The sequence below is a fragment of the Notothenia coriiceps genome, unplaced genomic scaffold (genome assembly GCF_000735185.1).
Source record: "Notothenia coriiceps isolate Sejong01 unplaced genomic scaffold, NC01 NC01_scaffold00037244, whole genome shotgun sequence".
In the NCBI taxonomy this organism is placed as follows: Eukaryota; Metazoa; Chordata; class Actinopteri; order Perciformes; family Nototheniidae; genus Notothenia; species Notothenia coriiceps.
In genome coordinates this window covers 1674884-1690152 of record NW_011369945.1, presented here as the reverse complement: position 1 = coordinate 1690152, position 15269 = coordinate 1674884, and the positions used below count along the sequence as shown (strand labels likewise).

At 39.9% G+C, this 15269-nt stretch overlaps 1 protein-coding gene across 1 annotated transcript in view; it reads right to left on the bottom strand.

Moving 5' to 3' along the window:
• The window catches only part of LOC104965177 (copine-5-like), a 73075-nt gene that overhangs the window by 30228 nt on the left and 27578 nt on the right, over positions 1 to 15269 (bottom strand). Inside the window, exons 8-10 of the mRNA XM_010794135.1 lie at positions 7437 to 7500; positions 1577 to 1680; positions 1233 to 1337 (exon numbers count right to left, since the gene is read on the bottom strand). Coding sequence (XP_010792437.1) covers positions 1233 to 1337; positions 1577 to 1680; positions 7437 to 7500 — 273 coding nt within the window. The remainder of the gene's footprint in view (positions 1 to 1232; positions 1338 to 1576; positions 1681 to 7436; positions 7501 to 15269) is intronic.

Sequence of the window (15269 nt, the reverse complement as noted above, 5' to 3'; positions counted from 1 at the left end):
TACACTGAACAAAAATATAACACTTTTTTTTTTGCTCCCATTTTTCATGAGATGAACTCAAAGATCTAAAACATTTTCTACAAACACAAAATAACCATTTCTCTCAAATATTGTTCACAAATCTGAAAAAATCTGTGATAGTGAGCACTTCTCCTTTGCCGAGATAATCCATCCCACCTCACAGGTGTGGCATATCAAGATGCTGATTAGACAGCATGATTATTGAAATGGTTATTTTGTGTTTGTAGAAAATGTTTTAGATCTTTGAGTTCATCTCATGAAAAATGGGAGCAAAAAAAAAAGTGTTATATTTTTGTTCAGTGTATAAAGATAAAAGAGCTCTGCACTTGACAAATACCTGAGTCAAAGGAAATACAAAGCCTCAAAATCACTGTCGGATTATAAACCAGGACAAACCCTATTTGTACAAAGCCAATATGTTTTAAACATTATCCAACGATTAGCTGAGAATCAAAAAAATTACCAAGCAGTGGCTTTCGCTGTCTAGGACTTGAAAATGGAACACATAAAAAAAGCTAACTGTAGATATTTCACAGGCACTGCAGGCAGACCCCTACATCTTGCCATTAAATCCTCAAAGGGAATCAGGCTCCTTTCATGCTTCCACTCCATCTGTCTGACCCAATTAGCTTCTCCAGGTGAGCAGAGCCGGGATCGCAGTGAAGAACCTACAGTAGGTTTACACCCAGCGTGTTGGAGAGGGCAATACCTGACATGTTCTTTGACAATTTGTACCCATTCCCATGGCTGTCTGAGTCTACACACTTTTGTGCTTGTGCGAACACACTCCCGCACACAAACAAACACATAGCAGGACTCTTCTGTGTTTTGAGACACCTGTCAACGCCTTAAGGGCGATGAGTGCAGCCACGTTCCCTTCACAACTTACTTTTTCCTCAATTCTTTTATGACTTTTCTGCCAAAACTGAGATCAAGATAAGATAGGAGTTTCACCTGGAGCCGCCAATCAGAAACTTAAATGCTCTGAAAGGCCAGTTGTGGGCAAATCAATAAACAGCCAGCCAAGATAAAAACTGTCCGGTAATGTTTCTCTTTTACACGAGATAAAATAACAGTAGAAAATCAATGGAGTCTAAATTTGACACTACCAATTCAACACCGCATATTGAAAATCTGCTTGGCTTTGATTTCCAGTGGAAAATCACACTTCATCTGCAGAACACTTAATCGTTCATCATCTTTTATCTCACCTCTCATAGTCTCCGTTGCAGAGCGCTCTGACAGGGATGGAGAAGGGCTGCCACACAGGGTGCAGCGTGTTTTTCATCACTTCAGTCTTGTGGCAGATGGTGAACCTGGAAACGCATGTCGACAGGGATTTAAAATCCTAAAAGACAAATCTCTAAGAAAAAATACAGCTTTGCTTTGAAACCATGTCTGCATGAATTCATCTCAGTGCCTCTGAGTTCAAGGGATTTCAATTTAATTCTTTCGACCTTGGATCACTTCCTCTTTGATCCCCACACCCTCCTACCTGTCTTTGATAGGCTAAATGAAATACCTGCTGAGAAGAAGAAGCAAGAGACAAACTCACGTTCCATCCTCATTACTTCTGTAGAAGACCATGAAGGGGTCTGACTTTCCAAAGAAGTCCTTCTTATCTAGTTTGTTGGCACAGAATTGCATGGTGGCGTAATCCTGCAGACAAAGAAAAGAGAAATGAAGGGACAAAAAAGTAAAGGACATTTTAAATCCATGCTTCTGCCTAGGGCTGTGCGATTATGGCAAAAATCATAATTACGATTATTTTGGTCAATAATTGATATCACGATTATTAAATACGATTATTCATTGACTTTGAAAACATCCATTTATTGAACTTTAAAAAAAATACAAATAATCATTTGAACAGTATCTTTTCAAATGTTGATTGCCCTGAACGTATAATTCAACTGAAAAAAACCAATACAAAAATAAATTATACATTTAAATAAATAATATCAAAATAATAAATACCAATAAACAAGATCAACAAATATTTCAAACCGCACTTCCACAAGCTACTAAACATATATAAATATGATAAATAAAAATAAATTAGATCAAATATGTTGCAGTGCACTGTCACAACTTAGCAAAGCAAAATAAGTTTTTTTCGATTATGTTGTTTTCGTAATTGTGGCAGGCCAAAATCGTAATTGCGATTAAAATACGATTAATTGCACAGCCCTACTTCTGCCTCTATTTTCATACTGTTTGTTTATACATGCTGTATGCCAGTATATAAAAGCTCTGGAGCAACAAATAAAAGCAATGTGCTGAATTATAATAAGAGAGGGCAAAACAAGCCAGTGGGCCCTTGTTCCCAAAAATCTGGAAATGTATTCATTACATTTTCTTTATTATGCAACTCCTGCATTACAACAGTGGATGGGATAAGAGCTATCAAATGGAAAATACCTTGGTGTGCTGCATATAATCATGGTAACAGTATCAGAGACAGAGCAGAGGGAAGGAAATGGATGCTAAAACCAGCAAATGGAGGAGGGGAGGGGTTGTGTACAAAAGAGATGTGGAGTATGTGAGTGCTGCTAATGATACATTAGAAAGGCTGACATTACCATAATAATACTAATTTTAGGCAGCATTTCAATGAGCGCTGCCATTAAAAGGACAATGAACAAGCCCCATAATGCTCTCGGTTCCAGATAGCCTGCCTGTGGTCAAGATATTAGTCGGTGTTGATAATGGAGAGGCACAGTGAGCACAAACTGGATAGGTAAATGTCCAGATCAAAAGAACTCTGCAGTGTTTTTCAGAACTGACAGCTTTTATCTCAAGATAATTTTATCTGAGACTTTCTTTGAGCTGCTCAACATACGGCATATGCAAGTCAAGAGTCTAATCATCATATCTTTAAGCCAGAGATGTGAAGACCAGAAGACATTCAGAGCCCTCCACTGGCAGAAGAAGAGCTGTTTTTTCCCACTGGTCTCTGTAGCTTTTAGGTTTTGAAGTGCAGCTATTAGATCTGAATCAGCATGGTGCTTGGCTAGCCCTCCATTGATTGTTTTGACCCACATCAGTGAGGCTCGATCTGCCTCTGAACTGCCTCTCACTAACCCCCACCACGAAGGAGCAGCCTCTAAGGCAACCGCTGAGAAAAAGACGGATGCCACTAAATGGATGCTTTTCTAGAAAATTGAGCTGATTTAATTATTCCATTGCTTCTAAACAATGTTTTTGTTTCCAATCAGCATTGTGGAAGACAGAAGAAAAGTAAAATCGCTGATTAAAATTGTGAAGCGGGGGTGTAGTATATCTATCATTTTTCATTCTATTGTTTTGTATTCCCTTTGTCCTATACTGTTATTAATATCTACTGTATGAGTCTACGGATTTAACAATATATGTTGGTGAGAGAAATGTTTACATTTTTTGCAGTTGAAAATGTATAAACCAAGGGGATGTCTAACATACGGCCTGCGGGCCAGATTATGGTTCCAATCCAGCACACTTGAGAACTGCACAACTTTGCAAAAGGAGCCATTAATCCAATACTTCATATAAAATGCAATGCTATCCCTATGTGCCCATTGTGGGCAGCCCTGTCCTAATTAGAGTAGCAGGCCCTACTGATATGCTATTATACGTCCCATATGCTTAGGCTACATGACACAACACTGACACTGAAAATGTCCTTGTCAAAAAGTAGAAAATGGGAAATAGAGTGTCAGGGTTTCCAATAATGATCAGTTCGTATTTCTTCACAGAGGTACATTGGAAGCAAGTGTCCTTGTTGTGTTCACAGTAGCTTTCAGTGCTTAAAGTAATAATATTCAGCACCACCAGCAGACACATCATGGTGAACAATAAAATAACTGGCAAGGACATATGAGAACAGACACGATAAATTAGTTGTTGTCAACAAGAGGTCTGCTTTTAGTTGTAGCTGAGAGATCAGCAAGGCATCTCAGGCTGTTCATCTGCTGTTTGTAAATGGATTGTTCATTTTGTGAATGTACTTTTACATAAGAGACAAATTTAAAGCCGTTGTTTATAGGTTTTTGTACAATGAGCTTACTGGTCCAGACCACTGAAGATCTAAATGGGCAGTTTGTGTCCCATGAACTTAAATACTTTTAGAAACATTGTTAGTGCAGGTCGTAACCGCATCTTATAAAGCTCATCAATGGAGTGTTTTTTTTTGCAAGAACATTTAATTTGACATGTTCCTATTGTGGCTTGTTTTGTGGATTTAAAGTTTGCTCTGGTCAGTTATCTAAGGCCTTATAATNCTATAAATAGAGAACTACGGCAGATATGTAATATTTAATGCAGCCAAACCGTGTATTACAATGCCGTTATATGATGACTTTCAAAGAGAAAAGCAAGCACACTCGGAATAAAGTATTATTTTATTTTTAAAAAATGTTTTCGGATTTCACATCACATAAACACCAAATCCCAGCATGCATTGCGGCTAAACCATCAGTTTCCGGTTTCGTTTATCACCGATGTATTTTGTTATACACACATTCCTTCACATTTACATTTTAATTTGCATTAAAGTATTTCGTGAGGCATTCTAACATGTTTTTAAATATAACTACGGTTGTAGTTGAAGAGTTTGTAAATGAACATGAACCGAAGCTGTTGCCTGGCAACTCAATCGCACAACGTCACGTCCGTTAATTCCACATCCACACGCATGGACTAACATCGATTGAATACATTAATGTAGCCTTTGTTTCTGCTAAAAGAGGTGTCGACCAGCTGGGGCAACAAGAAAATCGGCGTAATCGAATGTGACTATTAAAAAATAAATCATTATTAGATTAATATTGACAATAACAACCGACCGTCGGGGTAGCATTTGCTTGGCATTTCCGGGAATTTCTCCACTGGTTAACATTGGTTAACAATACCGTGTAACTGTTACGTTTGAAGGGACGAAATCGTGACATCTTCACGTCTCCCAGCATGGAAAATCGTCACATGTTCACGTCTTGCCGTGATATCGGGTTGTTGGTGTGTGGTGATTCGGGTTCAGTGCCGGATGAGCTATATCCAGGGGTTAAATTGAACCGCGGGCTGTCCGGGGCTCAGCCCCGGCACATAGGACGAATGCCTCTGACGTTCATCACCCCCTCGCTCATTTGTGTCATTTGTTTAAAGCCCATATGTTAAAACATCTCTCGTTGTTAATATAGACTTTATTTAGGGTCGATACACTATGTTGTTGACTTACTTAAAATAGCCAGATCTCTTGTGACAGGATATTCGTTTTTACCGCTAGTGAACGGTTCTCTGCTCCGATCAGAGCAGCAGAGTCTGCATAAGTATGTGAACATAACCAATAAACTACCATAGCCAATAACAAATCAATGTAACTTATTTTATTTTTGTTGTTCATTCATATCTTATTTTACCTAGTTAACATTTATTTATGCATATTTTTGTATCTCTCAGGTTTTAAACTATATTTTTGGTTTACTGTCCTATAGTATCCGCCCCCCTCTCGCACCTCCACACAGAGCCCCCCCACATATCAAATCCCAACTTAACCCTGCATACCAAATATGAGCCAAAGGTTTGTATGAATCATCATTTAAAAATATATATATTTTGATGCTTCATGCATTGCTCCTTTCATCTGGTTGTTTGTCTACGTGTCTATGACCATAAGCCTCATTTTTGTCAATGTGAAGAAAGGCTTTACATACGCAAAAAAAAGCAATCAAAAGACGGTGGTGATACATATTTTTAAGGTTTTGCTTGAGGGAAACAAATCATACAATCCAAAACATCAACAGTAATTACAATGTTTGGTGGTTATATGAATGGATGGTTATAATGCAGTATTCAATACAGAAAGAACCTCTCATATGTGAAGTGCTGTCTGGTTTACTCAGATTTAAATTAGCCAGAGCCGCTGCTGGACTGTGAGGATGATCTGAGAGAGAGCCAGCCGCTGTTCAGCATGTCCTGAAGTTACCACAGCCAAGAAGAAGCCTTTGATCCAAGCAGAGGCTGTTACTCTGTCTTATGATACCTGGCAAAACCCCGACCAATGGGAGAGCCTCTCCCTGCAGAACTTCCCCAGTCGTTCCCACTCCGCTGGTTTCCCCAAAAAAGAGTTGTAGTGTTTACCTGAGGCGATGCAGCAACTCAGCTGCTGCCATGTATTGGTCACAGGTGGATTATAGAATAAACACCATCCAGATGGATAGTAGGACTCTTTAAATGCTAGAATTCACAGATGTGGGACTTGTACCGACAGCAGGGCCTTCAGATTATTCAACTATAATATGTGTTTTCTCTCAGTTTCCTGTCCCAGACTCAAACATGAGTTATTTCCATGTATGCTCAAAGTTTGTGTAAACAGGGCAGGTCTGGTGTGAAATGTCAAGTCTTTGTCTCTCTGAGTCTGGAAAAAAGGAAATTGTCATTTGTACCAGTAATGATCATTTGCATTTATATTAGAAAACTGCTTCTTCAAGTGGTGCTTCTCAGTGATTATGCTAACTTCTTTCACTGCAGATCCACTGCACCTGATAGAAGCCCTTCAATGAATGTGCTTGCTTAAATTCAGCAAGAACCAGAACAGTAAGGGTTATCTTGGCAGTTTGTATTAGTGTTGGGAAAATACTGAATGTGCAATAAAGTGCCTTGTTTTTCAAACTCAAATTGGGGACTGCTTTTTGTTTGTTCATGGAACCAAATGTTTTTTTGCTCAACTTTTAGGGCTGGAAGTTACAAAAGCTTTAAACGTTAGATGCTTACATGCGTTATGATATCATAAAGTATTCATACAGCAGTTGCAGCTCAATGAGTTGCTTTATAGCCTCCCAGTGAGGCCAGTTTTTCCGGCCAATAAGTCTTACTACTTTGCTGCACTGGCAGCAGTGTAATGTGATTATTTACTATCTTCATTTAGCAGTGTAGAGAGAAAGCCAATGGGCATTAGTGAACACAGTTTATTAGGGCAGATTCATGGATTAACACGCCACACATCGGAGGAGAAGTGATTGGGGTAGAGGCAAGATCATTAAATAGCTATTCAAATTCACAGTATTTTCACTACACAATTTCCAATGACAAACGCTTTTGCATAGTGACATGATGTATCCTGCTGGTGTAATGAGGCAGTTATGCAACACACATATATCTAAATTAAGTCAAGGCTATTAAACAAGCCACTCCACCTCAGCAGGTATATGAACACTGCTGTATGCATTGTGTGACTTACACAACATACACCATTTCCCTACAGTGTGTCACATTCAATTTCATAGTGACATGCCATAAACAGCTCCAGTGAATCTGTGCGATTGCACTTTAATGTATCGTTTTGAAAGGGCCCACTTCAAACTAGATCAGTGGAGGATGCAAAACATGTATTATGTAATGTAAGCTAATAGACAACATGTGTTAAAACTGTTCAGACTTACTCTGCAGTTTCCCAACTCCTCCGCAGACAAGATAATTGTCCCACATTTCTTCCCAGGTATGCCACTGTGAAAACAAATAGAGATCATTCAAAACAACAAAGCACAGAAAATATTAAAGGTCCTCTCGATCGTTTTGTCGAGAGGCACTGTGGGTTGAATTCAGTAACACCCACATGGAATATAGTTAACGGCACACAACTATCGGAATAACTCACTGATGGAAGAAAAGATAGCAGCATTAACCATTTTTGGCTAGTCTGTTAATCTTTTAAAAGAGGGTTGAAGTACACCTGAGGAGCAGGGATTCACTTTTACTCCACAGGTTTGATGAATCACCTCCTGTATGCTGTATGTATATCCAGCTGAGTAAACCAGACACCTAAATAAGTGACACTTCTCTTTGAGGCTGATAATGCATAAATGGCCTTGTTACCTCTGCTCATTGGTTTATATTTAATACAGTACTTGTAATGTCAGCTCAGAGGACATTTTAACATAGCTGTAGCTATTGTTAGGGAATATTTCTGTCTTTACTCCTAGATATTTAACCTTTCTGCCTGTTGACGTGTATCACCAACCCTGAGCCTGTTATCTCCCGTAAGGAATGTGCTAATGCAGTCATATGGTGTTGTTCCCAGTTTTATGACCTGGCCTATCGGTCACAGAGGGTTTTATGACTGTGAGAACGCTGGCTTCTAAGCACCACAGACAAGTGATTCAGTATTTCCAGATGTTGGGGATATCTCTAGTGTTCCCAGCTGTTGATTAACTCTCTGTAAACTAGTTAAAAGTTCTATCGAGAGAGGGGCTGGTCAGAATTGATGTGGCAACGCACCCGTGCTGTCAGAACCTCTTGCTGCTGTGACTTGTGATATGAATTCTCCGGCCGATACTTGTAATAAATTACCAGTGTTTGACATCAAAGCTCCAACTCTCCTTGTGTCTCTCTGAGTCCTGACTCTCCATTGCTGCAGAAGTTTCCCTTACACCTATGTTACATACTGAACTTGGAAAACGGGGATTCAAATATTTCACTGCATGAAAAATAATTGGCTATGCTATCTCAAACATTTTAAAGGGTTTTAGTTACGTATTTGTAAATTATTTTTGTCATTGTGAAAACCTATAATATCTGTGAATCATAACATAACTATAAAGCATTATAGCGCATCGCAAATTGTGACATTAAGTGACAGTTTGACGTCTCTAATGAGCACATTGTTTTTGCTTCACAACAGCAACTGAATAAAAACATGTCAAAAACAGTGTCTCTTAAGTTTGTTTTTAGTACAATGTGAAATAAAACTGCTGGGACACAACTCCTCTGATCCCTGTTTGCCTGAATTCACTTTAAACCTCTGCAGGCCTGTAGTTGTTTACCGCTGATTCCCGCTCCAGCAGATGATCAAGACATCGCAGCACAAGAGAGGTTCCCTGCGTGTCTGTTTTTCCACGCTTCACCTCTTCAGTAGCTTTCCAACCCAATGGCTGCTATCAGAAATTGAGACAGAGTGGCTCCAGATTTCTTTTAGCGGAACAAAATTAGATTTCTTTATATCCAATCTCTGGCAACTCTCTGCATCCACTGAAGCTGTGGGAAAGAAGGCGGGCCCTGTTCCACACAACACAAAGCAAGACAGCGCTATCCACTCCAGCTGCTGACACTCCTATCATCTTTCCAGGTAAAAAAAGGAAATTACACGGGGGTCCTGCTGTGGCCTTAGCTGGAGTGCCTTCATTAGAAGGTCAGACATGCTGAAGATCCTCATCAAGCTGTGACAGCTGATCTGACTGGCAGTAATACTGGATTTCATACCGCAAAATGGGAGGCAGCCTTTGACTACTGCAGCAAAGGTTTGCATTATTTACAAAGACAGAAAATTGCTGAAAATACAGTACCGGGTATGCCAGGGGACCGATTAAGAGATAAAGTGTATTTTCCTTTTGCTTATCTGCTGGTGGAGGAGGGGTTTGTTGTGTTTCAGAGATATAGGGTCCTTCCATTAACCTTTCTCACATTTCCCAGGCCCATATTATACGCGTTTTTATGCTCCCAGGCAACCCTTATGATCAAATTAGATCAATACCTTAATATAAACTTACAGACCAAAAGCATCCAACTGGAAATGCTTTACAAGCAGCAGTGTGTGCAGGAGAACTTTCATAGTCTCAGCATTTAATGAAGCAAAATGTCAAATGAAGCCATCCCACTCTGAAGAGGCCGGCACACTTCATTTCTCAGGCTCTGCCACCAGGCTCCATGGAGACCAATCTCAAGGTGAATTAACTGTCCTTGAATTATTGATGTTTCACTCTAAATCGCTGCTGTGCAGTTTGAGGACGCTTCAAAGAGCCAGTAAAGCCCTCCTCCATGAGGCCAGTACACCCAGCACACTGCACAGGTCAAGTTATCTCACTCGGGTCACGATAATGACCGATACTCCTCTCAAGATGTGAAATTAGATCCACTGATTGGTAACATATCAGCTCCAGACACGTTAAGATGCCCCACCCTGCTCTAATCTCTGCAGCTGAGACGAGAGCAGGTACCAAAAGGGCAATGCAATTTTAAATTATTATAAATAGGCATGCATTATTGAGTGCCGCATTTCCTCTGACAATGACTAGTTAACTTGAACAAGACAACATTGAGTGGATCAATTCAGTTCGTGCCGTTTCTCTTTGGCACAACAGTTCCTCTTTACTGTCCGGACTGACGATAGTTCTAAGAGCTTCTGTAGTGAAATGTGACGGCTGGTGATACGAAGCGTCCTGCATCGAGAGGCCTCATTCACTCAGCTCTCATTCACTGATGGTCCCTCACTGGGAAAACGCTTTGATGATGAAATTAAGTGAAATATGCTGCAGCAGCCCTTCTTGCTGTGCTATCTGTGTGTGAACCAGGCCTTCACTCTGACTTCTGTGAGGGACTGAAAGGCTTTAATCAGCTGTTTATGTGAATTACTTTCAAACATGTTTCCACTGATTTTTATGCTGCTCAAACCTTTTGAATATTCGATTTACAACCTATGGTGTTTTTTTAATGTTTAACAGTCATGCTAGCCATGTCAACAGAACAACATGACGGCATTCAGGGCGTGTTTCAAGTGACATCATGAGGCATATACAGCTTGCTTTACTTTTTTTAGATATGGATGTTTATATGGTATCCTTATCAACCAGCACAGCTACATGATTTGTCATTATGATTTAACATCGTAGCTCCGTCATAAGTATGTGTGACTGTGTATGTAATTAAGGATGCATACAAGGCTATCAAATTCAAGTTGTATTATTATCATTTTTAAAGTGCATTAATTATTATAAATTAAGATCAATAAGTTAACATACTGTAAGGCCAACATCACTTGGTGCTTATCTATACAACAGTCACCGGTATTCAGTGCTGCTTTAATGAAGCACCACTTACCAAACAAGGGGGTAGGTCAGAAGAGGGCGAAAGATTTACAAAAGGACCCTCATCTGCAGACAAACTTCACAAACACCCATCAACGATGAGATCATATTCATTAGTTGCTCGACAGTTTATAATGCATGGTCAGTAATAAGCACAACTTAAGTCTGCAACATTGTTCATTTGTTCGCTTTCAGAGGGTCGCTCTTACGGAGGTCCACTTGAGTTTTCAAAGTAACGGAGGTTACAGAGAGCTTGTTTAACCACTCTTTAAATTGCTTATGTTTTAATGACCATCTGAATTTTCCTCAGTTCCTCTACTCCTACTGTCAGAGAAAATAAATCCTCTTGAACACAAGAAATATCAAAGCCAGATAGTTATATTGCATGATATTTCAAGCAAAGGAATACTCTAGAAAGCATGCTTGGCCACACTGACAAGTAAATCATTTAGAGAACAATTCCTCCAACACTTTCACACCGTAAAAGAGGTCTCTGTTTCATAATGTCTACAAGGCACTGAAACATGTTTTTTTTTTTTTTTTACAATCAAACACTACTTAATCTCCACTGCCAGTAACCTTCAGTGATAGGAGCGTCATGGTGCTCATCCACAAAGTCAAACAAAGGAACATTTGAATTTCAAACACTACATTTATGATTGGTTACAAATACATATTTTATAACATGAGTTCAAGGCTGAAGGACCCTCTTATCTCCTCACAGGCCTGAGTCAGATAGTTTGGGAAGAAATGACTAAGCCCAGTAACATAAGTTTATCAGAAGAAAATAAATGTAAGTATCTATGCTACTACATAACATAATGTCTTCTTAACAGTCAGGAGGAACACTAGTAAAGAACAGATCGTTGTGCAGGAGCAATAAAGAAAACTAAATTCAGCGAGTGAAGTGCAGACAGGTGAAAGGAGTTTTGATAAGGTGGTCTTGCTCAACGAAGACTGATGAGAGCGTGTTATCCTCCATGGCTTCTGTGCTTCCAGTGAATGATTAATGTGACATCATAAAGGCATTAAAGCTTCCAGCATCCGAGCAATGCAGGTGAGTGGTGACTGCACTAACAAACTGCTAAGCAGCTATGATTCTCAGGGCCATTCACAACTCTCCTGAATTAAACTAGTCGCTGACAGGCTCCCTTGGCACTCAACACAAAGGGTTCCAGATGGGTCTGACCAATCCAATGACAGCCTGTGATGTGTGATAGTGTTGCCTGTCAGAGTGGGCTTAATATTAACAGTCAGATAATCATCATGTCAGAGGGGATACCTCTTCGTGTCCCTCATACTCAACAGAAACCCAGAGGATCAAACAAATCTCCATATGGAAAACAAACAAGGACAGACAGACATGAAGCAGGTCCTTGTAGCAGAGTGGCTTTCTTTACACAGAGAGATATTAAAAGGTAGAAGTGCCGTCATGCTCTCAGCTCACACTGAAACAGAGCAGAGCTTTGACAGAGCCCCTGCTTGATCAACTGAATGGAAAGAGATCAAGCAGCATTTTTTAGCAACACTACAATTACAGGGCCAAAGTTTCCATTTCTGCTGTCCTGCAGAATACCAATGAGAATATATCTGTCAATGGAAACACATTCGAGTCATATATTTATCTAAAGAACAAGCATCAAAGATCATTGTGCATGGCATCTTTTATTATGGATATTCAGGCTTAATGTACGACCACTATAATTTCCCATCTAGAGGCAGTTGCTGTCGTGAGATGGTGATTCACAATGCCTGTATTCTCCATTATCTATCAGTGCGGAGGTGGGGTGGATGGAGGTTGGTGAGATTAAAGTCCGGAGAGGGAGAGGGAAGCAATTGTTGATGCCGTTCACATTAGGTCATTAGGATGAGAAATGGTCTTGATATTTAACAACGCTGCAACGTGTCACGCATATGAGAGTGGGGGAGGGTTATCCGCCCAACAAAATGAGTGAGAGCCCAAGAAGAAGAAAATGATTTTTGTTCACACTGCAGCTGTGGCAGGGTGTGTCTACGTATTTCACCACCAGACAAAATGACTGCAGCGTTACCATGCTATGAACATTTTAACTTTGCAATTTCACACCTGGGAAAAAGCAAAATAAAAACATATTATTTGAGATAGTGAAGTGCATCAAGACAGGAAATATGATCATCTTCACTGCACGAAAGTAAGGAGGATTTATTTGTGAAATTGCCATGGTTGAATCACTTTGGTGAACAAGATGCTAAGGGCAAATGGACAAATCTAACTGGCTTGACTCAGAAACCAACAGAGATGAAAGGTAGAATGATAATCTGGCTTCGTGCCACTGTAAACGTTTGGGGCAGTGGGCAAGTCATAGTTGAACAGAATTAAACAAGGTTGCCAAAACTCTATGTGGGTTCAAATAGGATTATACCCCTAATCCCCTTGATCTGCATACACTGATAAGCATCCATAATCCCTCACCTCACAAGGATTTAAAAAGAGATGATATAAAGTGAGCTAATTTAGAAAAGGACACCAGAATACCAAACTGTGGTTTTGAGAAAGGGGGAAGAGAGCTGCTTTCAGGAGGAGCTGATGTTTGTGTTTCGATCAGGTAGCTACAGGCAGCCTGTGCTAAGCTCTTTGAAGCTCTGTTAAAATAAGCACAAAGCAAGTAAATAGGGCAAAGAAATGCGGTCCCGAAAATGTCAGAGGGATATACAAAACAACCGAGGAAAGAACAGTTTTTTTTTACAAAAGATGAAACCACATTGTCACAAAACTGTCATCCTTTCTTTCCCTTTGTTACAAACCGATTCAATGGATAAGTCTACCATTGATGCATAATTACCATTATCACATCCTGCATGGTAAATCCTGTTATCCAAGGAAATACTCTTATGTAATTATAAACACTAAATATGAAATACAATTGCATTTCAAATGCATTGTAGTATGGATGTAATGAGTTTTGATTACCGTATATAAATGTTGCCATGGGCCCTAATCACTGTAATAATGTTTGATTTATTATGATTCTGAACAAATGAGGCATTCATCAACCACCTGCAAGCGAACAATTGCTTGTTTTGACAGAGAAAGAGAGGATTAGGAGGAGTTGTCAATCACAAAGAAACTTTCTCTCTCCGGCTGAATCTAATAACTATTGAAAGTCAGGACAGCAACTTCACTTCCTTTCCTTGTGATCTCTCCTGCCAACAAGAAAATCCTTCTCCAGAGGATGTAACGAGCCCAATCCAATTTCCCCCTGGCAAGAATAGAACAACCCTCTCTCTCTCAGAGGCAGTAAGAGATGGACAATTATTTTTGTTAATACAGTTTTACACATACGTTTGCAGTCACATTTGATCCTATTTTGAACTTTTCAACATGCTTGACATTATATCATGGTGTGATTCTCATCTCCCGTATCCCCTCTGCGTCACAAGGCAAGGCAACTTTCACCCCCACTCTGGTGCTGGGCGGCCAATAATGGAATTCATACCATGTTACACCGGGACACCCTGACCTGCTCTGTGGTGGTTCCTGCTTACTTTAGATTGCAATCTGCTGGCAGACTGATCGTTTTGGCTGCTGAATAGATTAACAACATGGGAGTGTTAGAGTGGGGCAACAGAGCGCTCGTTCAGAGGCTCTCTGGGTGCTTTTCACCTTTCCATCAGATCACAGCCTGTGGCCATGACAGAAATTAACCCGCTCTGATCATAAGTGTATTAAAACCAGCTAATCTTTCCGCAGAGTAAAAACATCCCATGCCCTTAAGCTTGAGGCCTCCATTACTACTGTGAGCGCAGACATCTATTTACTTATTATTCACTAAGGTATATTAAGACAAGACTTTTAATATCATTACATTAACTTATTTTCAAGGAAGAAGAAAAGATATTTGGAGATTTTAAAGTGTTTTGCTATGCAGAAGTCATGGAAGATTCATAAACAGAGTAATTTAACTGAAATCTAAGGGAGAAAAATTAATTCTACAAGAACTGTGCCTCTTTGAAGGATATGTTTGCCTCTTATGGAGCCAAAATGGCACCTAATAAATCCCTGTTTCTCCAGACAAAATGGTTTTTGTAGAATCAGCCCCATTGAGGTTCCCTCACCTAAGCAGGAATACACATTATTCGAAAATGATCCTTGTTAGTGTTCAGCCTTGGTGCCCAAATTGGCCCTTTGCGAGGCAGCAGAATGCTCTAATTGTGTGTGATGTCCCGCGGCACAAGATGATGTTACTGTAAACCGTCTAAAACACTTCACCTCCCAGTTAAGTAATACCAAAACACACGGGGTTAAACAGGCAAAGAAAACTTTCTCCACACAGTATCAAGAGCACTTAGATTAAGCATTCTTAGTTTCACCAAAAAGGAACTTCTCTCACTCCAACTCATTATTTCAATCTGCAGCTTCCCCCCCCCCCCCCCCCC